The sequence below is a fragment of the Vigna angularis genome, chromosome 5, assembly GCF_016808095.1.
Source record: "Vigna angularis cultivar LongXiaoDou No.4 chromosome 5, ASM1680809v1, whole genome shotgun sequence".
Lineage (NCBI taxonomy): Eukaryota > Viridiplantae > Streptophyta > Magnoliopsida > Fabales > Fabaceae > Vigna > Vigna angularis.
This window is the reverse complement of record NC_068974.1, coordinates 32,865,159-32,892,159: the sequence shown is the minus strand read 5'-3', so window position 1 is coordinate 32,892,159 and position 27,001 is coordinate 32,865,159. Positions and strand designations below refer to the sequence as shown.

General features: G+C 32.7%; 3 protein-coding genes across 5 annotated transcripts; 1 reads left to right on the top strand and 2 right to left on the bottom strand.

Moving 5' to 3' along the window:
- Positions 1 to 508: 508 nt before the first annotated feature.
- On the bottom strand, positions 509 to 5,242 carry LOC108340794 (aspartic proteinase 36). 2 transcript variants are annotated; one of them, XM_017578375.2, is made up of 10 exons: positions 4,783 to 5,238; positions 4,394 to 4,523; positions 4,003 to 4,253; positions 3,581 to 3,808; positions 2,404 to 2,566; positions 2,181 to 2,257; positions 1,966 to 2,062; positions 1,741 to 1,807; positions 1,301 to 1,372; positions 509 to 887 (listed from the first exon to the last, which is right to left on the bottom strand). In XM_017578375.2, exons 1-10 carry the CDS (start codon positions 5,004 to 5,006, stop codon positions 727 to 729), a joined length of 1,470 nt encoding a protein of 489 aa, XP_017433864.1. In that variant the 5' UTR covers positions 5,007 to 5,238; the 3' UTR covers positions 509 to 726. The 2 variants fall into 2 exon arrangements, with proteins under 2 accessions (XP_017433864.1, XP_017433866.1); XM_017578377.2 differs by lacking the exon at positions 1,301 to 1,372 and having other exon boundaries at positions 4,783 to 5,242.
- A 14,266-nt stretch (positions 5,243 to 19,508) lies between these two features.
- Positions 19,509 to 23,952, top strand: LOC108338916 (uncharacterized). Of its 2 annotated transcripts, XR_001833086.2 has the most exons (5): positions 19,546 to 19,856; positions 20,535 to 21,509; positions 22,783 to 22,830; positions 23,049 to 23,582; positions 23,693 to 23,952. XR_001833086.2 is itself a non-coding variant. In XM_017575986.2 (4 exons), exons 1-4 carry the CDS (start codon positions 19,680 to 19,682, stop codon positions 23,466 to 23,468), a joined length of 1,620 nt encoding a protein of 539 aa, XP_017431475.1. In that variant the 5' UTR covers positions 19,509 to 19,679; the 3' UTR covers positions 23,469 to 23,952. The 2 variants fall into 2 exon arrangements, 1 of the variants encoding a protein (XP_017431475.1); XM_017575986.2 differs by having other exon boundaries at positions 19,509 to 19,856; positions 23,049 to 23,952.
- A 525-nt stretch (positions 23,953 to 24,477) lies between these two features.
- LOC108339968 (uncharacterized) lies at positions 24,478 to 26,177 on the bottom strand. The gene is made up of 4 exons (XM_017577199.2): positions 25,997 to 26,177; positions 25,810 to 25,918; positions 25,258 to 25,319; positions 24,478 to 24,874 (listed from the first exon to the last, which is right to left on the bottom strand). Exons 1-4 carry the CDS (start codon positions 26,114 to 26,116, stop codon positions 24,761 to 24,763), a joined length of 405 nt encoding a protein of 134 aa, XP_017432688.1. The 5' UTR covers positions 26,117 to 26,177; the 3' UTR covers positions 24,478 to 24,760.
- Between the last annotated feature and the right edge of the window lie 824 nt (positions 26,178 to 27,001).

Genomic DNA, 27,001 nt, shown 5'->3' with positions numbered 1-27,001 from the left:
TGTTGTTGATTGTGTTTTATAATTAAAGACAGAAATAATACTTTTATTTAATGAAAATGAGTGATATTAAAAAACTTAGATAGGAGTCGATAATGAAAAGTTTTTTTTTTGTTAAATTAATTAGTAACGTTTTAAAAATGCTTATATTTAAAAATGCTTAAATTTATGAAGGGGTAAATTGAGAAGTTGGGATTGCTTTTTATTCTAGTTTTTTATTTTATGTGAATGTTATGGAATATGAGTTTTATGTACAATAATCATGTTAATTTAGTGCTACATATGATCGGAATAATTATTTTTCTAAAGGCCTCCACAATTTGCAATAAGCCATTTTATAGAAATAACTATGATGATATTTTTATGCAGAAATTGAGTTTGACAAACATGTTATGACTTGTACCTTCATTCAATCAAAAAAACATGTTAATTTACAATATTATGTACCAGAAACACAATTTGCAATAAGCCATTTTATACAAATAACTATGATGATATTTTTATGCAGAAATTGAGTTTGACAAACATGTTATGACTTCCATAAAAAAACATTAATTTACAATATTATGTACCAGAAAAGCAAAAAAACCACAGGACAACCTGTTATGCACAAAGAAAACACAAACAACTGACAATCCAAGTAATAACGGAACGTGTGGTCTTGCCTATTGCACCAATTCCGGCAAGAGAAAATACATAGCAAAAAAGAATAAGTTCCAATTCTGCATGTTACAAAATTAGTGTTATGTGCATGAACAGAGCAAGCAATAACATCCTTATCAAAGTGTGAGGTCCTTCACATAAAGAAGTGCTTCCACCTAGCTCTCCTGAATCTACAAACTCACTTCTGCCCCTACCAGCTGATGCAGATACATTCACTGGCAATGAACCTATATTAATGCATTTAAATTGTAAAACTCATTAGAATATGATGTACCCTTCAACATATACAAATACAATGCAACACAACCCAATGACGAGTGACACCTAAAGTTAAAACTTTAGACACATCTTTATGTGTTGGACCCTTTTAGCTTTTTATAAAATAATGATGAGTGAAAATCTAAAGAAAAATTGAAGAGACCTTTTACTTTAAATAAGAGACTTACATGTTAGACCCTTTTGTTAATCATTTATTTACAAACACTAATAACCTATAATTATTTTAGTTGGTCTAAAATTTGAGTTTTAGTAATCTTATCCTTCCACTTACCTAAAGAAACCTTGCTTCATAAGTAAATAGAATCCTTATTTACACATCTCGTTTACTATGTGTTTGCAATGAAGTGTAGGTGAAACTTACAATCATAGTTAGTCCATCCTATGCGTTGACCAGCAACATCGTAGACAAAAATTTTGTCTTTTAATACGAGATCTGCCCCAAAAGAATCCAATGTTGTTAGTATATCATACATGATAGTTACTTGATGCTGAACAATAATGTATAAACAAGAATACTTTTGAGTTCATATTCTGTCAGACTCAGAATGTACAGCATACTAGTTATAGTATCTCAGCCCCACAATAAGCAAGAGAGTACAAGGATTTCTATTTTTTATTCTATACTATTTGTGGGCATTACCAAATTTACAAAATATAAGTATTTTCTTTCTAAATATAAGCTTTAAGGTCCAACTATTGCTATTTTAACTTCAGTGACACTATCAACTTGTTTTATGTATCCTTATATTACCAAAAAACAACATGCACATAGGACCTAAAGTTTCCAAACCAGCACTATACCTCCTAGGATAGTTACACTTTGACCCGGGATTTTCTGAAAGCCAATACACCAAACTGAACCCTCACCCTGCATCACACAGAGGTTAATTGATACCCTTGTACGAGTGAGAAAACATGCAGAGTATAATAATAACATGCATATGAAAAATAGATGTAGGTAGTCCAGTGGTCAGATATTATACCTCAGAAAATTGAATAAAAGGAAATTAAAACTTGAATACTTACAATATAATTCTGTTGAATAAGGTAGTCCAGTGGTCTTAAAACCAGAGATGCACCACCAGCGAAATTCAGACTTACTTGTGGAAACATGTCAACATTGCTAAACAAAGTATAGCCAGAGAAACAGATAAACAGTGTCAAAAACATTTATTTTTATCCAAACATGAAAAGAAGAATGCTTGAAATCAACAAAATATATATGAACAGGTCAACTTAACCTGGAGGTGGTTATTAAGTAACACTGATTTCCCCTGGAAAGAACACTGCGTACAGATTGTGGAATAGCAGCTGTAATCTGCATCAACAATAATATTGCTGTCAATTATCCATAAATTTCCTAGAAAGAAAAAATAATGCCACTATTGCTAATCACATATGAAGAATCAAAGCATCACCTATTATTAATCATTGGATGAAAAGAAATTACCTAACATAACTCACCGCATTCACAAAGGTTGTATAAGCCTCTTCTGCAAGGTAGGACAAAGTTGTTCCAGAATCAACAATGGTACCTCTGTTGCTTGATGTAGCAAAAACTGCAGGGTTAATTTGCAAAAACTGGCCATTGACAGAGATGCTCTGCAGATATAAATTGTAATGAGGCCTGAAATATTTGCCAAGGAAGCAGTTACTCGAACCAGTTTTCACAAATAAACTATATATAGCGATATATTCCAATTTGAAAATTCTTATTCAATTTTTTGCATCATGTTAAGCCATAATTGAAGCAAATTTTTAGTACAAGGAAAAGGCAGTAACCATGATAGAGTTGTAAAATCCAAAAATTAAGCCTCAATAACTGTTTATCTGTAAAATCCTAGTAAATAAATAAAAGCACTTGCACCAAATCACACCTATTAGAAACTATGCTCTCATAGTGGAAGGAAGGTTGGCTGAGATGTTCAGTTGTCAAGCTCTTCAAAGCTTAAAAATCAATAGACCTTGTCTTGCTGATTTCAGGATTGAGCTTTACAAAAGTAGAAATCAATTTGAGAGTATCGTCACCTTAAAAAAGAAGTAATTGACTCTGATTCAAGATGGAACATGTTTTCCTTCTGTGTTTTGATGACTGATTTCAATGTTTTAGAGATCTAACCACCATTAGCACCAAGTACAAATAAAGAGGACCACTTGACCAACCAGTAACTCCTGAATGAAAATTCTTTGACCTCACACAAGGCACCTTTCCAAGAGCAGGCACCCAAGAACATTGAAAACATTCCATCCATCCCATAGTTCTAGAACCGTTAATTTGTGCAGTGACAAACAATCAGAGTGTCAAATACCTATTGTCGGGTGAACATTTTCACAACACAGTACTAACTAGTGTCCTAGATGTTATAAATTGATTTCATTTATTTGTTTTATTAGGCTCCTAAGAACAAACACAAGCTCCATCAATTCATCAACTTTTTTCATCTCGTACAAAAAAAAAATCAACAGAAGTCAACACTTGACAAAAAATTTCAATCTTCAAGTCAAGTAGATAATCTAAAGGATAAGTACCATGTTGAAATTTCACTGAATCCATTAAATATAGCACATTCTAAACCACAAATAAAACTTGGCATAAAGAAATTGAAATGTAGCATGTAGTCTAACAAATAAATAAACGTACTGCGATGGAACAAGTGGAGTATAAACTATGTTTGGCTCCACAATTTCACCAAGAACCAAGACACCTCCACCAGTGTTATCTCCTCTTAAGCAATGAGAGAACACTCTCGGTGCAATTCCTTGCGATGAGAGTTGGGAAATGACAGACATGCCTTGTTGCCCGAATCCAAATATCCCATCAACTGCTCTATCGGACTTTGTTAAGTCCCCAGTCTGCTGGATGCTACAACTGTTCCACAGTAAAACATTATAAGACGATGCTTTACAAGTTTAAACCAACAAATTCAGAAGGGGAGATGAGGGAGGGGTGCTTATTAAAACATAGGAATGCTATTTCGAGCCATTTCTGACTCACAATACAACCATAACAACAGTCTTATCCTACTACATGAGATTGGTTATTTCAAACTCGTGATAGCTCACCCAAAAACTACAGATGCAGAAGCATTTGTTGTCAAGGTTCCCTCAAAAATACTAGCAAAATGCATCAAGTCTGACACATAATAGCCTGATGTCCCACTGCCATCTCCATACTGGAACGTGTAAATGCACTGGTTGTTCTGACTGGAACAGCTTGCATCGGAGGACTGAACTCCGCTCCTGCACCTCCGGTCAGAACAAGAGATCAATGAAGATGTTGATGAACTCCTAGGGTCAAAGTAATTGAGCTGAATCTGCAACCAAATCCAGCAAAGATGATGTTCAATCAATATCATTCACAAATCCCAAAAATACATTGTTATAGTCTCATCCAAAATGTGTACTAAACTGAATCAACTAACTAACAAATAAGGAACAGGGAAGTTAAATTTACTTGCAGCCCACTTGTCTGAGGACAACCATTGCAGGACCCACAACTAACCCAGAGAACATCACTCCCAGTGTCAATCTGCACATAAAATTCCCTTGGAGGAGTACCCATTTTTACCTTGGTATAGTAAAGCCTGTGGGAAAAGCCAAAATTTTTATTTTGTTTTATTTTATTTCAAAAATTAAAACATTAAATGGAGAGCACAAAACATATAACAAAAGAATCAAGATTGGAATTGCAAGAGAATTTCAAATATCATAAAGAAAAGCTCAGAATTGCCAGCCACACATGTTAAAGAATCACCAAGATAAGAAATTTGGAGACACCCATGAGAGAAACTGATCCAAAAAAACACATAAAACTTAGAATTGAAAAATGGGTGATAGAATTACCCGACTTGTGAGGGATCGAAGGTGCCTTTGACAGGGAAATCTACGACATAGTTAGTAGACTGCAACATTCTACGATGTCTGAGGCTGTCCCGAGCTCTGAGCTGACTCAACTCCACGCCATGATTCGAAGGAAACGCTCTTTCCAGTGTCAGAGTCACCGGTGACCCCTCCACCACCGACAGAAGTGCGGCGGCGAATAGAAAAACGGCGGCCACCGCTTCCATTTAGTGTCGGTTGGAAAGTGTAAAAGAAGGGAAAGTGAAGCGGAATTGACACAGTGACACTAATGAAATATGAGAACAAAAAGCAACGCAGCGCAAAAATTGTTGGTGTTGCTGTTCTTCATGATCGCGATGAGAGAGAATTGTAACCTGAACGAACCTGCAAGTTGCAGGTTGCGAATTTGGTTCACATAACACAACAATAATGGATTACGTATAGTTACTGCCATTTTTATATGAAACCATCGTAACAATTACTGCACCACCGCTACATACATTTTTGTAATATACTCTACCTTCTTCTTCCACCGTTTAAGAAAATAAAAAGTTTATACTGGGGGAGTATTTTTATTATTCTGTTATACTATATATTACTAAATTTCTTATGAAAAAACAGAACATTAACGGACATTTTTTCATAACCATGATAAAACAGAGCATGTTTTCTACCCAGGAAAGAAAGAAAGAGTTTAAATGAAAATAACAAAAAAGTGAAAATATGAAAAGATTAAAATGAGAGTTAATTATATTTAGGTGAAGAATGTAATACCTCACTATAAAAAACAATAAATAAAACATTATAAAACAGATATTTAGAAATATATAAGATAATAATACAGCAATTTATCATAATAATTATAATTATAGTAATATAATATATACACTGAAAAATTACATAAATTTTTCTTTTTTAAAATCTTATACAAAACAATTAGATAAATTATAAAACTACCTCGTTATCTTTTTACCTTTCATGATAGACATATTGTTACCTATCTTAACATCTGTTTATACGGATCATCTTAAAACATAAAATTGTAAAAAAGATAAATTAATGTATAAAAGATTTAAATTTTTCTATTTATAGTATACTAATTTATAAACATGCACAATATCACATAAGTTATATATTCATACAAATCGTTAACACTATATCTAATTGTCTAAATACATATGTCTTAGACTCAGAGTGACTTAGACCTTTTATGACTCTTACTATATTACTTATTTTATTTTATTTGAGTGTGAATAATTATTAAAATTCAAGATACTTTTAACTTCCCTATGTTAATACATACATGAATATTTTTATCACAAAGAACGTTTCCTTCAAATTCTTTCAACCTCAACACCAAACATATTCACAACATTATCATCATATTCTTCAAACACTATAATGTTTATAAACATATATACGATCCATTATAAACCTACTTATAATAGCCAAAGAAAAAAAATTTAGACATAATGTTCAGAGATGACGCTCAGCGTTAGACTTTTCACAAAAGGTAACTTTCAGCATCCGTCACAATGGTAAAAACTATCCTTCTAGTAAAAAATGGTGCTCAGGGTCACTCAACACCAATCCTTTTGCAAAATGAGTGTTCGACAATACTTTTTGAAGCTCAGTGTCCTGAAACTAAAATACTTGAAACAAAAATTGATGTTCAAACACATTATCAAATCTAAAAAATAATTTTCTTAACTTTTACATAAAAAAATAATCCCAAGTTCATAAGGGAATATTAAATCGAGTTTGAAAGATTTAAAAAAACTAAGAACAAAAGAAAAATTCAATAGTGAAACAAAGATAAAAAAATATTATGGAAAAGAGAGAATTTACTAAAAGTAATTAAGTAAATTATGTGAGAGTGACAATTATTAGAAAAACATATTTATAAATGTATAAAATAAAGATACATTGTTTTCTATATGTATTTATAGGTTTGTATCTAACAATTATATTATTTTTCTATAACCTTATTTATTTATTTTATATCATTTGTTTTTCAATAAGGAAAAGTTATAAGTAAGTTACAACATAATATTTTTAAGTTGAGTTATATTTCTTCATGCATCTTCTATTTTCTTCGTACACCTCTATATTTATTAAAATCTCAAAATTAGTACATACTGTATCAATATGGTTTAAGAAAGTCAAACGCACAAAAATAAAATAAATTTTCTTGCATCACTTACCAGATGACTCTAAGCTAAATCACCTCGATCCTAAGGGACTAATGTACTATTAGGCCGAAGAGAAAGACATCCCAACTTACATTTTGAAAATATCTCGGTCAACACTACAATAATAAATGAAATACTTAAAATGTTATGTATGTAAAAATAATAAAGGGTTAAATATGTTTTTAGTCCCTAAATTATTGGCCGTTTCTGGTTTTCGTCCCTCTTTCAAAGTAAGGTACAATTTGGTCCTCATTCTTTTCAAAACTTTGGTTTTAATCCTCGAAAACTAACACCGTTAAAAATGTGCTGACGTGGCTAACGGTTGACTGACACACGATTTTTTTTTTGAAGTGTTTCTCACTTTTTCTCCCCTTCTCTCTCTTCCTTCCGTCTTCCACCCAACTTCATCCCTGGTTACATCTTCCACCCAACTTCACCCCTCTTCTTCTTCTTCTGCTCTACGTGGCGACGGAGTTGGAGGCGCCGCGGCTAGCGGACCGGTGAGCGCGGGCGTCGTTTCAAATGGCGCGTGCAAGAAGCGGAAGGTATCGCGGTCGTGGCGGTCGCACCTGGATAGAGCAATTGAGAAAATCTAATTTGAGACTCCAGATAGAAAATTCTGACTTATCTCGAAGATTGGATTCTACTCAGCTCCTTGCAAATGCTGTTCTAGAAGAAGCCGAGGTAGTAATATTACTTACAAGTTACAAGCAATCCAATGACTCGGTGCCAGTTTGATTCCCCTCTCACCCCTTTGTTTTAAAAACTGTTTTCTCAAACAATTCCACACTACTTTAAATCAATTTCCATAAAAAATCTAACAAGTTTTGAAATTGTTTACAAAACTAGTTTTTCACAACCAGAAAACAGAAACAGCTGGAAGATGTTTTCTCATCTTTTTTTCGTTCTAATCTTGTCCAATCTCTCCCTCAATTAACACCCTTGTTTATTAGCAAGATGAAAACTAAAATCAGTTTTGAAAAATAGAAATAAACACACCCTCAGTCACTGCTTTTTTAACTTGAAAAATATTTGATAACTAATGCTTTTGGATGCAGACACAAGCTCTGAAGGAAGAAGGTGAACGTCTCAGACAAGAGAATGAAGGGTTGACGAAAGAACTTGAGCAATTACATGCAGATAGATGTTCAGATCTTGAAGAGTTAGTTTATTTGCGGTGGATAAATGCGTCCATCACCAAGTTTCTTTCCCCTTCACAGTTTTCTTTTTCTTTTTATCATCGCTCAAGCTTCTTCTTTCTGTGCTAGGTCGATTGCAGAGGCAAATTATTCACTTTAATATTTTTGTTTGTGGAAGACGGAAGGAAGAGAGAGAAGGGGAGAAAAAGTGAGAAACACTTCAAAAAAAATCGTGTGTCAGTGAACCGTTAGCCACGTCAGCACACTTTTAACAGTGTTAGTTTTCGAGGATTAAAACCAAAGTTTTGAAAAGAATGAGGACCAAATTGTACCTTACTTTGAAAGAGGGACGAAAACTAGAAACAGCCAATAGTTTAGAGACTAAAAACATATTTAACCCAAAAATAAATCATGACTAAGTTGTAAAGAAATCAAGAATAATTAAACAAATTAAAAAAATCTTAAAATAAATAAATCTATAAACCCTATAGCTCAATAATCAACCTCCATAAAATCCTTATACATAGTCCTTATTTATTAAAAGTATGTCAATTAAATTATTTATTACTACATTGTCATTTATAACATATCTACAAAACATCAAAAGCATCAAAGTGTATTTGAAAACTATTCCAATAAAAAACATAAACATACGTCTACATCCAAAGAGGACTTATCAATTAAAACATCAGACTAAAAAAACCCAAGAAACAAGTGAACACAATACATATTGACCCAAAAAAAACATAAGGCAATTAATATCATCAGTATATATTTACTGTTATAGTTAATACTGACATATTTTATTTAATTATTATTCTTAATACCAAGGTTTGAATGTCTTGAAAATATGGATTAAATTTTTAAAATAAATTTTATAAAAAAATATTTGTATTTTACATATCCAAGCTTAATGATTAAGTCATCTTAATTTTGAAAGTTGACACAAATCTCCAGGTAAACTGCTTTTGTTTTTTCTTAGGAAAGGTAAATTGCTTTTACTTATGCGTCGACACTTGTCTTTCATTACTCATTAAAATAATTGATTTTTAACTTCTTCCAAAGTCTATGATTGGATTATTTATCTTTTCAAAGTTAGTGCAATTAGTTGCTCTTATTCAACCTACTTAGTCGTAATCCAATATGTCATTATAAAATAGAAATCACTCAACAGATTTCTAAAATAGTTAAAATTTTGTAAATTGATTTTCAAACTATATTTTAGTTGGGTTATGGTCTTGTGATGATCTCTATTGAATTTTCGTGACCAATATCATCAGTTTTGCGAGTTTCAAATTTTCAGAAACTTGGTTTTTGGTTTATATAAACGATTAAAAATCACTGTAGTCTTAAAAGTTCTTAAATAATTATAAAGTAATTTGACTTTATAAATAATTATATATGCTATTAACTTCATAGAGAATATTTTAAAAATAGTATTTATTATAATCTTATTAAAGTAACAATTTAAGAATGAATTACTTTTAAAGTTTTAATATTTCAGTCGATAAGTTTTATTGTCTCAGAATACTCTTCAATTGTTTGAAAGAAAAAACTATTTTTCTTTTATTATTTTTTTATACTTGTCAATGACCATTTTAGGTATTTTATTTATGTTTGAAAGCCATGTAAGAACCGAAATCTACACGTAAAGCTAATGATATTTTTTTCTTCTTTTCTTATCCCATAAATTGTCAAAAAGTGTTGAGACAACTTCATTATTGCTTTAAACGGTGGCTAGACTAAAGTGCCATTTCAAAATTTGACATATTTTGAACTTTTTTTATTTTTCATTATCATTTAAAATTTAAGTGAGTGGAATACAAGTTCACAAACCCATTCTTAAAATTTTTATGGTTTAGATACACTTAAAATTTCTTATAATTTATAACTTGTTCATTTGTATTAAATATTTTTATTCATACCTTTATGAAAAAAATACCAATTATCTAAAAAATATTGACAAATAATTTTGGACAAAAGTAATATACTTAAATTAAATGTGATTTTAATATTTAGTTTCTATATAAAGTTAATTGGGTGTTTTTTTTTTCTATTTTGGAACGGAAAACTTTTTTTATTACATCACTTTTCAATAAACTAGCCTAAATATAAATGCATTTTTAAATATGTATGAGCAAAAATGGATTGAATGGAGAAAAAAAATTAATTACTAATGAATGGAGAAAAAGAAAACATCTAATACAGTTCTATAGAAAACATGTCAAAATAATTATTAGTTTTTTTAAAAAAAAAATAATTATATTGTAAAGAGTATATATAGTTATAAATAATATAAATAAATGTTCACATCTTAATCATAAAAAAATATTCTTTACTTTTTATGTTAGAAAAATGAAGTTGAACAAGGTTAAGGGAAAAAAATTATCCCATTTTCTATAAAGAATATCCTACTTGTTTATTCTTTCTCAATAATAATCAACTTACTATTAAAGTGTTTTTTTATTGGAGAAGTTGAGTTGATTTAAGAAGTTCTATCACAGGTTATGATGTATTTATGAAAAACACTTAAATTTTAAATAAAAAGTTTACAATATATAAATGAAAAATGAGATTTATATCATCTATATAATATAAAATCACCTAATATATCTAATGATTTTGGAATCCTATTACTTTTCAACCTCACTAAATTAAAATCTAGTGCATATCATCTAAAATTCACCATTATTCTGATCCCAAATCGTCTATATAATTTCCTTTACGTTAAAATTTATTATACCTACAATATCTTACTCATAATTACATCAACAGCAGTGGTTTTATAGAACACACCAGAAGTATCTGGCTGGAACCTCTTTATCCCTTTCACTTTATATCACCATCTCATATGTTTAATCACATTTACATTTTGAATATTTGAATCATGAATTATGGCGCTTCAAACACATCCATGAACTTTTTTTTTGTCAATATTCATGGACATTTTGGTCATAAACGAGAGTTTTTTTGTTGTTGTTGAAAAATAAAAATATTATCTTTATTCTTTATTCTTTATTCTTTATTCAGTAGGGTCTATATAGAGAGGGTTATCTTTGCAAGACTCCACTTTTCTTTTTTTTCTTCAGTTGTTTCCCTCCTATCCTATCCCAAGTCATAAAGTTAAAGGAGAAAACTTTAGTTTGGTGGTTGGAAATTTAGTTAGTTACTTACTTTAATATAAAACTATAGCAGAGATTTCTAGTCATTGATTGAGTAAAATACTTTACATGATAATATATAAAACTTATTCAATAGTTATAAAACTCAATCATGTTACCAATGAATCAAACAATAACAAGACAATTCCTTACATTATATATATATATATATATATATATATATATATATATATATATATATATATATATATATATATTAATTAAATTCAGTTTTCAACACTTGAGTTTAAGGTTTTTTTATGCTGTCAAATTTTGTGTTAACGGAAGTAAAAATTAAGAGAAAGAGAGAAAGTGATACTGAGGGATGAGGTTTGTTGTTGAGAGTGAAAGGAAAAGTGAAAGTGAGAGGAGATTGGATTAAGGTTTTAAAAAAATAAAAAGTAAAATTGGTAAAAGTAAAAAATAAAAAGGATAAATTTAGAATTTAAAAAAATTGAAGTGTACGGAAAAGATGAGGTGGTGGAGTGAGCATCACTCAACAATCAATTGGGATAAAAGCGTTCCAATAACCAAAACAAAAACCTTATTCTGGGATACATAGCAGCCTTTGTCGATTTTTCTCAGAAAATAAAATAAAAGTTACAGAAATAGTTTTCAAACATCTTTCTATTGTTAAATGTGTATAATAGATTGGTCCCTGTCCTAAGCCTGATAATTGAAAGGCCTCCTAATTTGTGGCTTAGGTTAATGAATTGCGTCATGAACCTAACCACGGCTTTGTCGAGGTCGTTTCTTCTTGCACCCCTATTCTTTGCAAATACCGGTTTTACCCTTGAGTAAAGGATTGAAACCTAACCTTAATTTCTCGTGAAATAAAATGTCACAATCCACCTAATTTACAAAGTCTCAATCTCTTATGACAATGTTACTTCACTACAAAAGGGGTTTCTCTTCAACTCTTATTACCTAAACTTTAATCTTTATATGAGTCTGTAGATTTAGTAAAGTTAAGGTAATTTCACAATATGGATCCCTAATCAATGTATAACACTATATTAACCAATATATAATTGCCTCTTAGGAATACCATATTCATATAATACACACAATTATAGTAACCTTCCAATCCAAACATTCCATTTTGTCATTATGTTGAATAACATTTATATAAAACATTCCTTAAAAGAAGAAGAAGAATAGGAACTATCTATTATGAAAATATCACATCTCAAACTATCAAACTTTTTTCAACCAACATCGTCCAGTGGATACAGAAGACAACGAATGTTAGGTTAGATAAAGGGCTTCCCTAAAAGAAAATTTAAAATTTGTGTCCAACAGTTTGATATTTTTGCCTAGCAAAAATCTCTAACGCATAACGTGAATCAACTATGATGTCACTGTAAAGTGAGAGCCTAACGCCTATAACGTGACACCTAATACTATAGCCACTAAAGTTCACTAACTTCATATTTCAAGGTGGTGCCCAGTGGTAGATACTTAGCGTCCAACACCATATTATACTAGTGGGGAATGACACCTCAATTTGTTTGATTGGTTCTAATAAGTAATTTTATCCTTTTTATAAATCCTAATTGGTACCAATTCAGTTTAGAAATGTACTATTTGAAACCAATTGTTCAAACATAAATGCTCATTCTCAACCATTCCACAATTTCAAGAAACAATTAAACACATCCAATTTAACAGACTTCTCATTCACTACAATTTCATTCAACATAAATTTTCATAGATGTTAGTCTAGTAGCTTAAACCAAATAATTATAAAATTAACTTAAGTATAGACATACAATCTAACAAAAGTACAAAAAACAATATCTAGTATTAGCTTCCTTTACTTCATGGAATTAGCTCACTAAATTAGAACTATTCCTTAGAGTTCTATATCTCACATGATGATCTAATTGTAAGATTAAAACTTTAATTAAAAGTCAAACCATGTCTTTATGGTCATATATAAATAAATGTTTACTTTGAACTATTTTAAGTCACGTGTTGAATTCCAACCGAAATGCAGTTTAAAAAGCAAATTAATCTAAAAACGAATAAAAGGTAAATTTATTTTGTTCTTCACTCTAATTGAATAGAATCACATAGTTTTTTTTTACAGATATAGTTTTTTACTTCTAAAAAGATAAAGAATAAGTTTAAAAATCTAGTTAGTGATACATTTTTTAAAAAGAAAATTTACAAAATAAAACTTAGAAAATCTATTTATAGCTTTAATATTTTATTAATAAAATAATCAAATGTGATAATTAAAAATCATCAATACTCTTATACTCTTTTTTAGTTTTTACACTTTTGAAATTAAATTTATTGTAATAATTTATAATAATTAGATGATATAACATATATATGTCTGTTAAGTGGGTCGATTATTTAATAGTTTATATAAAATTTATCAAAAATAATAATTTAAAAAAAAATTATTCGGTTAATTTAAAAAAAAATGAAAAAGTAAGTTAGACATTTTTTTTTAAATGATGCATTAAAAAGATTTTGTTTTTCAGAGTAGTAAATTTCAAATGATAAGTTATTCATAATATATATAAAAAATAACACTTGTTTAATATTTAAATTTGGTGTTTTTTTTTAAAGTAACATGGCATCAACAAATTTGTCTTGAATGACTTATTATTTATATTTACTTAAATAATATTATTTATTATTTATGATCAAATTAGTATGGAAATCAAAGTGTGACCATTATTTAGAGAACATTTTATATTACTTAATTTTTATATAAATATAGAATAATAAAATATGTTATATATTTTATTTATTATTCAGTAGTGCATGCTATATATATGTGTATTATTTTTTATTGTAACAAAAAATTATTAAGTCATAAAATATTTTTTATTTAAAATAATTATAAAAAAAATAATTTCTATATTTTCATTATATAAATAATTATTTAAAAAAAGATAAAATTAAAAAATATTTCTTTATTATAAGTAATTATTTAAATTTAAAAGCATGGTTACTAAAGGATAAAATAAATAAAAAATATATGATACCAAAAAATTGAATCTATATTTATTAATAATGTTATGCATAAAGGAGATTTACCTTTCTTGGTGTTTATATTTTTTTTAATTCTTTCAATTAAATCAATACCACTATTATAATTGGATTTTTTATGTTAATTTTTTAAAATTATTATTTAAAAAATTAAATATATTTTTAGTCTTAAAAAATGTAAAATTAAAATTCGTTGTTATCTCAGTTTTATTTTTAAATTAGAAATAAATAAATATAATCTTTTCAAGACAACTATGTGAATCTTTCTCTATAGTGTAAAATATTTAAATTATTTATATTTTAATTTAAATTATAACCTTAAATATTATTTAGTACATGAAAAAAATAACACCATTAAATTGAGATGTATGAAATTTGATCTAGAATTCTGTACCAGATGATTCCCGAACGGCCCCAGACAAACACATGGGACAGACGATACCTCTCAACACACCCAAACCGGACGGTTGTGACAGGTAGGTCTCCTCCATGCGTGATTAAGGTAAAACACTGATTAGAGGATTGAGCTCTGGATTGGGCCGTGATTAAGGCCTTGTTAATCCTAGGCCCACGACCAAAAATATAAATACACGTCAAAGGTGAGAGGTAGACAAACTCATTAATTACGCATTTAAACAACCGATCAGACCTTTACTGACTTAAGCTTCGGAGCACCTTTAACAGGTACCCTCCCAAGCGTACAGGACGGACGAACTTTGACCATCAGAAGACTGGATCACGGAAAGACTGGACGGGGGCAGCAGAAAGTACATGAATTTAGGTGACTCGACCCCATACAGGAACAAATTCCAATTTTGCATATATATATATATATATATATATATATATTTATAGATTAAAAAATATTTAATCTTTATTTAAAAAATCATTTTCCAATTTTACTCTTTTACAATTTAAAAAAAAATTAACTGTACCAAAATAATAAAAACTATTATTTTTATAAAAAATATTTTTTAACTTTATAAAACTTTTACTATAGCAAAAGGGAGTGCATGTGTTTCTAGCTATGTGTAGATTTGTTGGTAAAATAAAGGTTTAATATCTATTTTAGTCCTTAGGTTTAGTAGATGTGTTCAAAGTGGTCCTATATTTTTTTAAATGTTCTTATATTTTGGAAAAACGGTTTAAGTTGATTTTTTTTTTTGCTTAATGCGTTAGAAACGCTAACGGTGTATCCCTGATCAAAATTGAATGAGTTGTCGAGTTATTGATTGAGTGACATGCTGAGGTCAATTGACTTGGCAACTTGGAAAACACCACCATAGGGCCACCATGCCGCCATTACCGCCATCACAGGTTCATCTTCTCGCACAATCAAACCTCCATAGTCACCACACCATCAACCTCCATGCGTGAACGTCACACTATCTTCGTTTCGAATTGCAGAACCACCATCCACCTTCATTATGCACCTTCAGCAGCCATGACGACCTGCACAAAATCATAAACGCATCAAACCCTAAATCGCAAATCGTCTCCACCGCAACGATGCTCGTTCAATCGTGACGGTGCCTATAGAAAAATCTTAAACGAGAATCACAATCCACCCTTTTGAACCTTAATCATGAGTTCATTCTCCTTCGATTCAAAACATGCATCAGAAATCAGAAAAGCTGAGAAACCAAATCACCTAATTCGATCCTCCACAACCAACATTTGAAAGCCCGCGAGCTCATCTCCTCCATCACCTCCACGCATCGCGAGCTCCTTCATGCAATGAAAGAACTAGCAGCTGCCGCAGATGAGGAGAGAGAACGTTTCTTGCGTCGCAAACACCATTCTACAATTGTGTGAAACCCTAATTTGGCTGGGAAGGGGACTGCCACGTGGTAATCCCTTATTGGCTGAGTTTGCCACACACTCAATAACTGGACAACTCATTCAGTTTTGATCTAGAGACAATTAGAGATTTTAACGCTGTAAGTAAAAAGTACCAACTTGAACCATTTTTATAAGGCTTAATACCTCTTTTGGTTCCTCGAAAGAGGGGGAATCTTCAGAATTGTCCTACCTTTTTTAAAAAGTTAAAAACGGTCCCAACTTTTGAAAAAACTAGTCAAGTTAATCCTTTTTGGTTACGGCGTCAAATTTCTAACGGTGCAGCTGCCATCTTGGAGAAAACTTAATTATGTGTCTAGTTTTTGTGATTGTGTCGCACTGAGGGTGAGGGGCAAGACAATCACCACAAGCGCAGCATCAGCGCCCGTTTACCCACCTCCAACGCTTGAGGCCGCGCCACCGGGATCTCCCGCGACCGCCAGATCCATATGACCTTCAACAACATCAAGATCACTATACTATGCGGATTTGTCACCATCCTCGTCCTCCGCGGCACCATTGGCGTCAATCTCGGCTCCTCTGATTCTGACGCCGTCAACCAGAACCTTATCAAGGAGACCAACCACATCCTCGCTGAGATTCGATCCGACGTCGACCCCTCCGATCCCGATGACCAGTAACCCTTCAACCCCAACGCTACCTTTACCCTCGGTCCCAAAATCAATAATTGGGACCAAGAGTGCCAAAATTGGCTCACTCAAAACCCTCAATACCCTAATTTCATCAGAGGTAAACCTCACATCTTGCTCATCACTACTTCCCCTCCCAAACCTTATGATAACCCTATTGGAGATCATGACCTCTTGAAGTCCATTAAGAAAGAGATTGATTACTGTAGATTACACGGGATTGAAATTGTGTACAATTTGGCTCATTTGGATGTTGAACTTACTGGTTACTGGGCAAAGTTCATACGCACTCACAATTTCCTCCAATTTTTTCCAATCAAATTATCTGGCATTTTTTTATTCGCGATGAACTCGCGATTAGGGTTTCTAATTTGGGCTTTCCTGTTCTGCTATTAGTATTCATTTGGGATTTGGTTTTCGTAGGTTCTCGATGGCTATGAATGAGGCTCGATTTGGGTTTCTCTGGGTTTATGCGATTTCCTGCAAGTTTCGAAGGAGGAGATTGGTGGAGAAGCTCGCGTTTTTGTTTCTGAGTTTTTTCGAAAGTCTAGCGAAGAAGAAGATGGTGTTTTTTTGGTTTCGTTGCAGTTGTACATGGAGGAGGAAAATGTGATCTGGTTGTTAGGAAGAAGCTGATAGCCTTAGCGGTGGTCTGAGGTGTTGATGGCGGCAACTTCTGGCTGTAACGTTTTTGGAGGTGGAAGATAAAGCTGATGTGGCAAACAACTTTTTTTAAAAAAATTAAAAGTTGACATATTATATTACTGATAATGCTAAATTTTACCATTATTTTAGTAACAAAATCAACTCCTTTCTAACTTATAACTTGTTAAATCCTCCTCTTTTGTCTTGTTTTCTAAATAATTGTGTTTTTGGCTACTTTGATGAACTTTCATCAAAAATTCCTTATTTTGTAGCTAAAAATAAGCTTGGAAGAGTCTCCAATAATGTATAGAACTGGACCAAGAAGTTAGCACGCAGAAATACCATCAGCAACGCAAGAACGCTCGTCGCAGAGCGGACGCTCGTTCAGGCAGAAGAGGACGGTCGTCCAGCCAGGCAGAACGCTCGTCCAGCGAAGAGAGCAGAGGACGCTCGTCCAGCGAAGAGAGCAGAGGACGCTCGTCCATCGATCAGAATTGGACGTTCGTCCAGCTAGCAAAGAGGACGCTCGTCCATCGATCAGAATTGGACGTTCGTCCAGCTAGCAGAGAGGACGCTCGTCCTGCAAGAGAGTGGACGCTCGTCCAGGAGCTAAGAGGACGCTCGTCCAAGATTTAGGACGCTCGTCCAGGCCAGAGAAGAGGACGCTCGTCAGATTTCAATTTATCCAGATGGTCCGCGCCGGGCGCGACTTTTCGCGAGTTTTCGATTTTTCCCGAGAGCCTCGCGCCCGGGCGCGACTGACAGAGGGCGCCGGGCGCGATTTTTACTGATGTGGCAGACAGAGTCTATTTAACCCTAAAACGCAAAGGGGAAAGGATCTTTGGCTGCCCAAACACGATTTCTCTCATTTAGAGCTCTTGAAGGCGAGCTAGGAGCTATGGGAACAGTCCTTCTTCAACCTTGGGTCTTCTTCCTTCTTCCATTTCCACCATTGTTGTAAGCTTGAGCTCTCCATTCATGGAGAGCTAGTTTCATTATTGTTGGGGGATTGATGTAGCCACTGAATTCTTATGTAAACTACTATGTTTTGAATGAATTTATGCCTCTTTCATTGATTGTTAGTGTTTAATTCCCTTTCTTAATGCTTGTTGTGAAATTGCTACCCATTACATGATTTTAGGGTTTGCTTAATATTGGGAAATGTTTGGTAAATCTGGACTTGGATTAAACACCTAAAGGAAATAGTATCTAGGGATAGAGCTAGGACCTTTGGTTGTCTTAAGATCTCAATTCTTAATGCAGAAATAATTGTTAGGTTTTCCAAGGGATTGGAGCCTAATAAGGAAGTCTAGGCTCTCTCTACCAAGGGATTGGGTTTGAGTAATTTAGTAGATTGACATTGACATATTAATGAAGAGGAAGTGATTTTCTATACATAAGAGTGAAGTAGGTGAAATCATACCCCCAACAATACCATTCCATATCATTTCTAATCTTATCATTTCCAAGTGTTTGAGTATCTAAGATCACTTTTATCAATTATGTTTCATGTTTACTTTATTTGCACAAAAACACAAATTATGAAGCATTCTTTAGTATAAGTTAGTTGGAAATTATACGATTGTTTGGTGACACGAGTCTCTTGGGAAACGATATCTGGTCTTACCGGTTTTATTACTTAGAACGATTTGGTACACTTGTCAAAGTCTTAACAATTACCTCGATGTGCCACGCAATCACAAAAGTTGGACCGTCATTAAGTTTTCTCCAGGATGGCAGATGCACCGTTAGAAATTTGACGCCGTAACAAAAAAGGATTAACTTGACCAGTTTTTTCAAAAGTTGAGACCGTTTTTAACTTTTTTAAAAAGGTAGGACGATTATTACATTTCCCCTCTTTCGAGCGACCAAAAGAGGTATTAAGCTTTTTTATAAAATATGAGACTAATGTCTAAAAAAGATAAAACTACTTTGAACATATCTACCGAACTTAAGGACAAAATAGATATTAAACCAAAATAAATTTTGCTGGATTAGTTACATTGTTTTGAATTTTAAATTTTGAAAATAAGAGTCAGAATTTTTCATAAAAATCGAACTGTTACAAAGTGAAGGGAAGGAGTTAAAAAAAACTTTTTTCATATTTTTTAATTCGTTAATGGCAGTCACAATGATAATAACTATAGTTCCCTCAGTCACTCTCAAATTCCGGTGGTTTTATTTTCCCGGTAAAGTTCAAAAACCCTAACTCCAATTCGCCTCTCTCTGACTCAAACAAATTGGGATTTGTAACCGAAGCATTTGATGGAGAGGAACGAAAATTACAGTTCAGAGGAGGAATGCATGGAGGATTACAGGCGTGGAGGGTACCATGCCGTTCGAATCGGCGATGCTTTCAACAACGGCCGCTACGTCGTGCAGTCCAAGCTCGGTTGGGGCCATTTTTCCACCGTCTGGCTCGCTTGGGACACTCTCATTTCGGTACCTCCATTTTTCAACTCCGTTCCTTTGGTTTTCATGTTATAATTGCCCACATTATGCTTTTTTTATGTCTTTGGACTTCGATCACTCACTACGTTGAATTGTTAGTTCCTCGTTTTTCGAGAACTCCATTGCGTTTAGTTGCTTCCCTGTGATGTTTTTGGAGTAATGATTATGAGAATGTTACAGATTTTTCCAGTTTCTTGTTTTAGTTGCGAGGGAAGGGTGGGAAATGAGAAGAGACTTTATAGAACCTTGAACGTAGGGAGCTAAATGAAAATTATGTGGCACTATTTGTTAGGAGTCCCACGTTGAGTGACTCTAGGTGAATGAAGCCGTGAAAGGGAAATGGACCATTTGGGTTGGGGTTGGGAAAGGATTCCATGGACTTTTAAAGGAACTGATTATGTTAGAGTGCTAAAATATGGTACTGAAGCCTTTGGGACAGTCTTACTTGTTAGTATAAGATTTACACTCTTAGTTAATCAGAAGTCGCAAGCTTACTAAATTTGACTAGTTATTATTGGATGCCTTTATCAGTGAAAACATGTAAACTGAAATGAAAAAGTGACACAAGTTAACAAAGGAAACATCCACCATGTTTAACTTGTCGCTGTTTGTAAATGTTGAACTTTGGAGTTTGAATCTCTTACTGATAGGAAAGTTTTTTGTTTGCAGCGTTTTGTAGCCCTTAAAATTCAAAAGAGTGCCCAACATTACACTGAAGCTGCAATGGATGAAATAAAGATTCTCAAACAAATAGCCGAGGGGGACCTGGATGATAAGAAATGTGTTGTGAAGCTTTTGGATCATTTCAAGCATTCGGGGCCTAATGGACAGCATGTGTGTATGGTTTTTGAATTCCTGGGTGACAATCTTCTCACCCTTATTAAATATACTGACTATCGTGGGGTTCCACTCCATATGGTTAAAGAAATCTGTTTTCATATATTGGTGGGCTTAGATTACTTGCATCGTGAGCTTTCTGTTATACACACTGATTTGAAGCCAGAAAATGTGTTGCTTCAGTCACTGATAAATCCATCCAAAGATCCTAGGAAATCAGGTGCTTCACTCATCCTTCCGAATACCAAGGATAAGGCTGCGTCTAATAATGGGACTCACCAAGACAATAAAATTTTGAATGGAGATCCACTGAAGAACCAGAAAAAGAAAGTGAAGAGGAAGGCTAAGGTAGCTCAAGGCTTTGTTAGGACGGAAACTTCAGAGGAAGCTGAGGATTATAAAGGACCCGAGCAAGAAGATTGTGGCAATGATGTAAAATCAAGTGTAGAATCTGTTGAAGATAAACCTGATAGTTCTCTGAGTAAAGATGAATCAACAAAGAATTTTGAAAAGGATGGTTCACAAGGAAGTCATAGTCATATGAGTAGCAGCCGTTTGATGAAAAAGAAATTGCTAGCAGCCGTTGATCTTAGGTGCAAGCTGGTTGATTTTGGAAGTGCTTGTTGGACTTACAAACAATTCACAAATGATATTCAGACAAGGCAATATAGGTGTCCTGAGGTTCTTCTTGGATCCAAATACTCAACCCCAGCAGATTTATGGTCCTTTGCTTGCATTTGCTTTGAGCTTGCCACTGGTGATGTTCTTTTTGATCCTCACAGTGGTGACAACTATGATAGAGATGAGGTAATTGCACCTCTTTTCCCCTAAAAACACTATCATGCTTAACTGTCATGAACTTTTTTCTATTGAGTGTTTTTAACAGTGTGGAAGTTCACTTGTGCTTAATATTTTTATTTGGTCGCTTTGCTATTACAATTCAATTTTGTATCCTCATGCTTTTGTTACATGTGAGTGAATGCAAAAGTGTATATTTCTTCGCATTTTAAACAAATATCTGTTTTTTTCAAAAGGAAAAAGGCAAATGCTATCTTTTGGAAACAATTATATGCCATGAGAAGGGTGGGTAGAATATACTTCTTTCTCAAAGAAATTTAAAACTTATGTTGCTGGAAGCCTTGCTTAAATTATACAGTTTGTAATTTCTAATTTGACAATAGGAAATATATTATGGGCCCTGGGGCTGGGAGCAATAATACAAAGGACATGCCCATGGCAGTTGAATCAATAATATTATCATGCGTGTGTCTTAATTCTTTTTCATTTATATCAGCCTTCTTTGGAATTCATGTTGTATTTGGAAATTAAGAAAAACATTCATTGGGAACATCGCTAACTTATGTAGGCAGAACACTTTTAGGCCTTGTTCTTTTGAGTGGATTTGAGGGAGTGGATTTGAGAGGATTTGAAAATAAATTTTTTTGTCGTTTATTTGAGTGAATTTGGAGGTAAACGAGAGTGAATTTGGAAATAAATTTTTTTAATTTGTCACATCAATACAATTTTATACTAATTCTCACAAATTTTATTTCCAAATTCACTTTCATTTATCTCCAAATTCACTCAAATAAACGACAAAAAAATTTATCTTCAAATCTTCTCAAATCCCCTCAAATCCACTCAAAAGAACAAGGCCTATAGTTAAAGAGTGATTTCTTTCCTACTAAGGATATTTCAACTTTGTACTCGTTTTTAACGTCTGAAGGATGAAATGGAGGCTTTAGCTTGCAGTTTGTGAAGTCATGCTACTGGTTAAAATTGGGGCTTCATCAGTCTTCTCTGTTTGGTTCTAATCAATGAAATTTTAAAGCAAATTTTGGGGGAAATATATATATATATATATATATATATATATATATATATATATATATATATATATCCATTGAAATCACTGGGACTCTAGGTCCATGTTGTTTTGTGTACACTTTATATATTTTTCCTTGCTTTATACTTGCTGGAAATTTTGACATTAGTGGAAAACCATGTTTAAAAACAGTGATAACTACGTAAAAATGAACTGCAATCTTGTCTTGGTGATATTTAGGCGTTTGTTTTACAGGACCATCTGGCATTGATGATGGAGCTTGTTGGGAAGATGCCTCCGAAGGTATGGATTTTATATCCAAGAATCACTATTCAAATTTAAACTTCGTTTCAGACTATTTTCCAGATCTTCATGTTGTGTTTTCCATTTTACTTTCAATGAGTTTTTCTACTTAAAAGAAATTGAAAAATAGGGTAATTTACTGTATTTCATTCTGAAAATCGGTCAACGTTGATATTTCATCTGTGTGCTGAACAGAAAAATTTGTATATGTCCTTCAGATTGCACTAGGGGGACGCTATTCTCGAGAATTTTTCAATACACATGGTGACTTGAGGCACATAAGCAATTTGAGATTCTGGCCAATGGATAAGGTGCTGATGGACAAGTATAATTTCAGTGAGCAAGACACAAAGGACATGGTTGACTTCCTTGTTCCAATACTTGATTTCGTCCCAGAAAAGAGACCAACAGCTGCTCAGTGTCTTAGTCATCCGTGGTTGAATGCAGGTCCCCGTACTCTTCAGCCCTCAATAACATCCGCTCAACCTGATGCCGTCAATGAGGAGTTGTCTGAAAGAAGGAAAAGGGAAGCTGCTGAAAAAGAGTCAGTGGAAATTGGTTTGAGAAATATAGCCATTAAAGGAACTTCTGAGCCTCTCAAAGACTCCCAATCTGTAAAATCATCCAAACAGATATAAATGGGCCTGTATGGGGGTTATATGCAACCCGTGTTGTTTTCATGGATACGTTTTGCTGATCCTTTGAGCTTGATATCCATGGAATTGTTGCATGGGGCATTATATGCAATGCAGGTCAGACAAGAAGCTTATGCCTTGGGAAGAAGCTCTTCCTGGGGCAAACTTTACTGGAATTCTGCTGTACTGTTTTAACCTAACTTATTCCACCTTTACTGGCATTACAGGTGTAGGTGTAGCTTCAAATTCAATGGATCAAGTGTGCTCAGTTATACAAACTACGATTTTTTTTTGTGCTTGGAACTTCTTCCTATATTAGAGTTGTCTTTCGAAAACGCAACACTTGTTCGGGTGGGGGTTTGTCAAATTGTACATTTTAAACGAGTTGATCCTTGATTTGTCAGCATCAGCCTTTGTTGCATGCGTAGTTTGTGGGACATTTAACTTTAGTTTCTGTTTATTGTATGTAAAAAAAGGAGATTTAATATTTTCCTGGATTTGAATTATTACGTCTAAGTCGCAAAAACTTTAGAAGATAAGGGATTACCATATCGATGACCCTTGGTACCCACAGGGTGCTACAACGCTATAAATAAAATGGTAGTCGATGAGCTTTCTTAGTCAATAAAATATAGGTTACAAACTTGTAATATCCCAGGATTTTATTTTCATATTTCGAAAACACCGTGTTAAGGGGCATGGATTGTGCAAAAGTAAATGACATGGTTCCTGAATTGTCTATATAAGAATATTTTCCCTATAAATTTCCATTACATGTATTTAATCACAACTGAATGATAGAGTTTTGAATCAAGAGTTAATATACAAATGTGATTAAATAGATTGGTATTACAAATATGTAGATGTCAAAGACAACGTGACGGGGAATGAAGAGAGAAGAAAGAAAAGCTCTAGGGTGTTCATCTGGGTGTGGAATACCATTTTCACTCAATTTAGATACCACGAGGGTCTATGTATGACCAACAAAGTAAAAATTAAATCCCTAAAAAGATAACCAAATGTACAAGGTAATGCATATTAATTACCCTAAATTAAACTAAAATCCGTAAATATACAATCAAAATTAAAACACCAAATATACCTAATTGGATCATTGCAACAGTCATTTTTAATGCACTTTGTTGGTAAATTTCTCAGAATAAAGATATAGATATCTTAATACAAACACAATCTCAGAAAATTCTGTGTGCTAACTCGCAAAGAAGGGAACTTCCCGATATCGATATCGGATGCCATCCTCAATATAGCCAATCTCTGTTTATAAGATACTCACATCATGTAAATTCTTCAACAAGAGGCTGATAGAACATTTTGTATGCCTCAATCACTTCAAGATACCACATAGCCTCTCGGTCAGGAGATGATGAAAGATCAACAATCTTGTGAATCTGTTACCATTATCAGTTTAAATTAGATTTTGACTACTTTAAATTATCTGTTACAATTCTTTATATATTTCTTTATTTGTGAGACCAATAACAAGCAGTGATAAAATGGAGTAATCTCGAATATAATATTCCTTCCCACAACATCGCCCAAACCCGAGTGCAATATAAACAGCCATATAAAAGTGCTCTCCCCTAGGCAGAAAGCGAAAATCAGATTTTCTACATTCATTGAACATCACCAAAACAAACTCCCTTACTTTGTGGAAGAGAAAACTAATGCAAGTATGAATGGCAATGGAAGCTAGTTTTGAGATTATTTCATTCATTTTGGAAATGCCTCTAACTCAGATCAAATGATAAACATAAGTATATATTATAATTACCTTGATCATAGGAAGTTCTCCCGCACGTGCAACATATCCTCCAACCACCATTACATACATCCCTGACAAAGTAAATAAATTAAAATATAGAGTGAGCTATTTGAAGAAACACATCAAGTAGAAAATTTTGAGAAAACCCCACGCTTAGTTATTACAATTTCGATTTAAATCCAATTCAACCCCCACAAAACAACAATCTATAAGGGACTGAAGGGTCATCCCCTATTTATACACTGTTATGTAATAACCTTACTGCTACCACCAACTTGTTATTATTTTTATTTTTTGGCACAATTATTACACTTCTTTCACCCCAAAAATCTTATGTAGGTCATTTCCCCGTATGTATTGCCTTCATTGCCCATTTTTGCCACTTGATCGATCAATTTAACTGTGTCAGGATATTTTGTTTTACAAATGATATTCGAGACAACTCGAATTAAAATATCGAAATGGAGTAATCTTAATGTTACGAGCTATTTTTTTCTACACGAGTTGCACTAATACAAATTCTAAGATTAATTGATGGAATGCAGAGGGGGTGGAGTTTACCGAGTTGCCAGCTACGGTGGCGAAACTCCCCAGTGAGGGAGAGCTCGATGAGGCCGGTGCCGTCATCGAGAAGCAGAGAGCCGGTGTCGGAGACGGAGACAAGAACGCCCTGAGAAATTAGGCAAAAAATGAAAGACAAGGAAAACGGCGGCGTTTAGGGAATGCCAACGGAGAGGGAAGTCGAAACCTGCAACCACGCTCGCTGGAAGAGGAGGCCGCCGAGCGTGTAGCTGTTTTGAGAGGCTACTTCTCCAGCCTGCTTCAGCTGCGAGCACAAAAGTTTCAACGCTGCCAAGCTATAGTCCATTACGCTCTCTCTTCACGGCGTCAATAACCCACGTTCTGTTCTTTTTTTCATAGAAATGGTAGTGACACAAAAGGATGAAATAATTATAAAAGAATAATTTTTTATATTTTAAAAATAAATAAAAAATAAAAAATTTGTATGGATGAAAATATCATTTCTACTTTTCAAGTAACTATAAAGACTAAAAATATGCTTCCTTATTTGGGTAAGAACACAAATATATTACTGAATGTTTTTAATATAAAATGTAATCTAAATTCCATCCTCGTCTTCCTATAAAAAAAATTGTTTTTCTGTTCTTTGAATTATACAATTTGTAAATTATTTCTGAAAATTAAAATTGACTTTAGAATTGTACCATTTAAAAGTAAGAAAAAAAAACTTTTTCAGTGTAATTTAGAAATATTCTTTTATAGAAAATATTTAGATCAAATTAAACGCTAAAATTAACTTTCACATTGTGTAAAACGTTTATTTAAAAACAAAAGATTTTTAAATTACGTAATCTAAAAATAAAAAATGTTTTCGAATGATATCATCTCAAAATCATTTCCATATACATAATCCAAAAAGCAAAAAAAGGATAAAAATGAAATTTTCTTGCAGGAGAATTTATGATGGAAAAATATACTTTGATATATATATATATATATATATATATATATATATATATATATATATATATATATATATATATATATATATATATAATTTTTTTACATTTTTTTATTTTTTTATTTTTTTTACTAAGTGTAGCATGATATATATTGACATTCATTTGACACACCTAAAAAAGAGTAAAATAGTCTTTAAAAGAATGAATTTTTGTAATTTTTTCAAAAGGAAAAGTAAAAGTAAAAAAAATGTAGTATCAATTGAATGTAA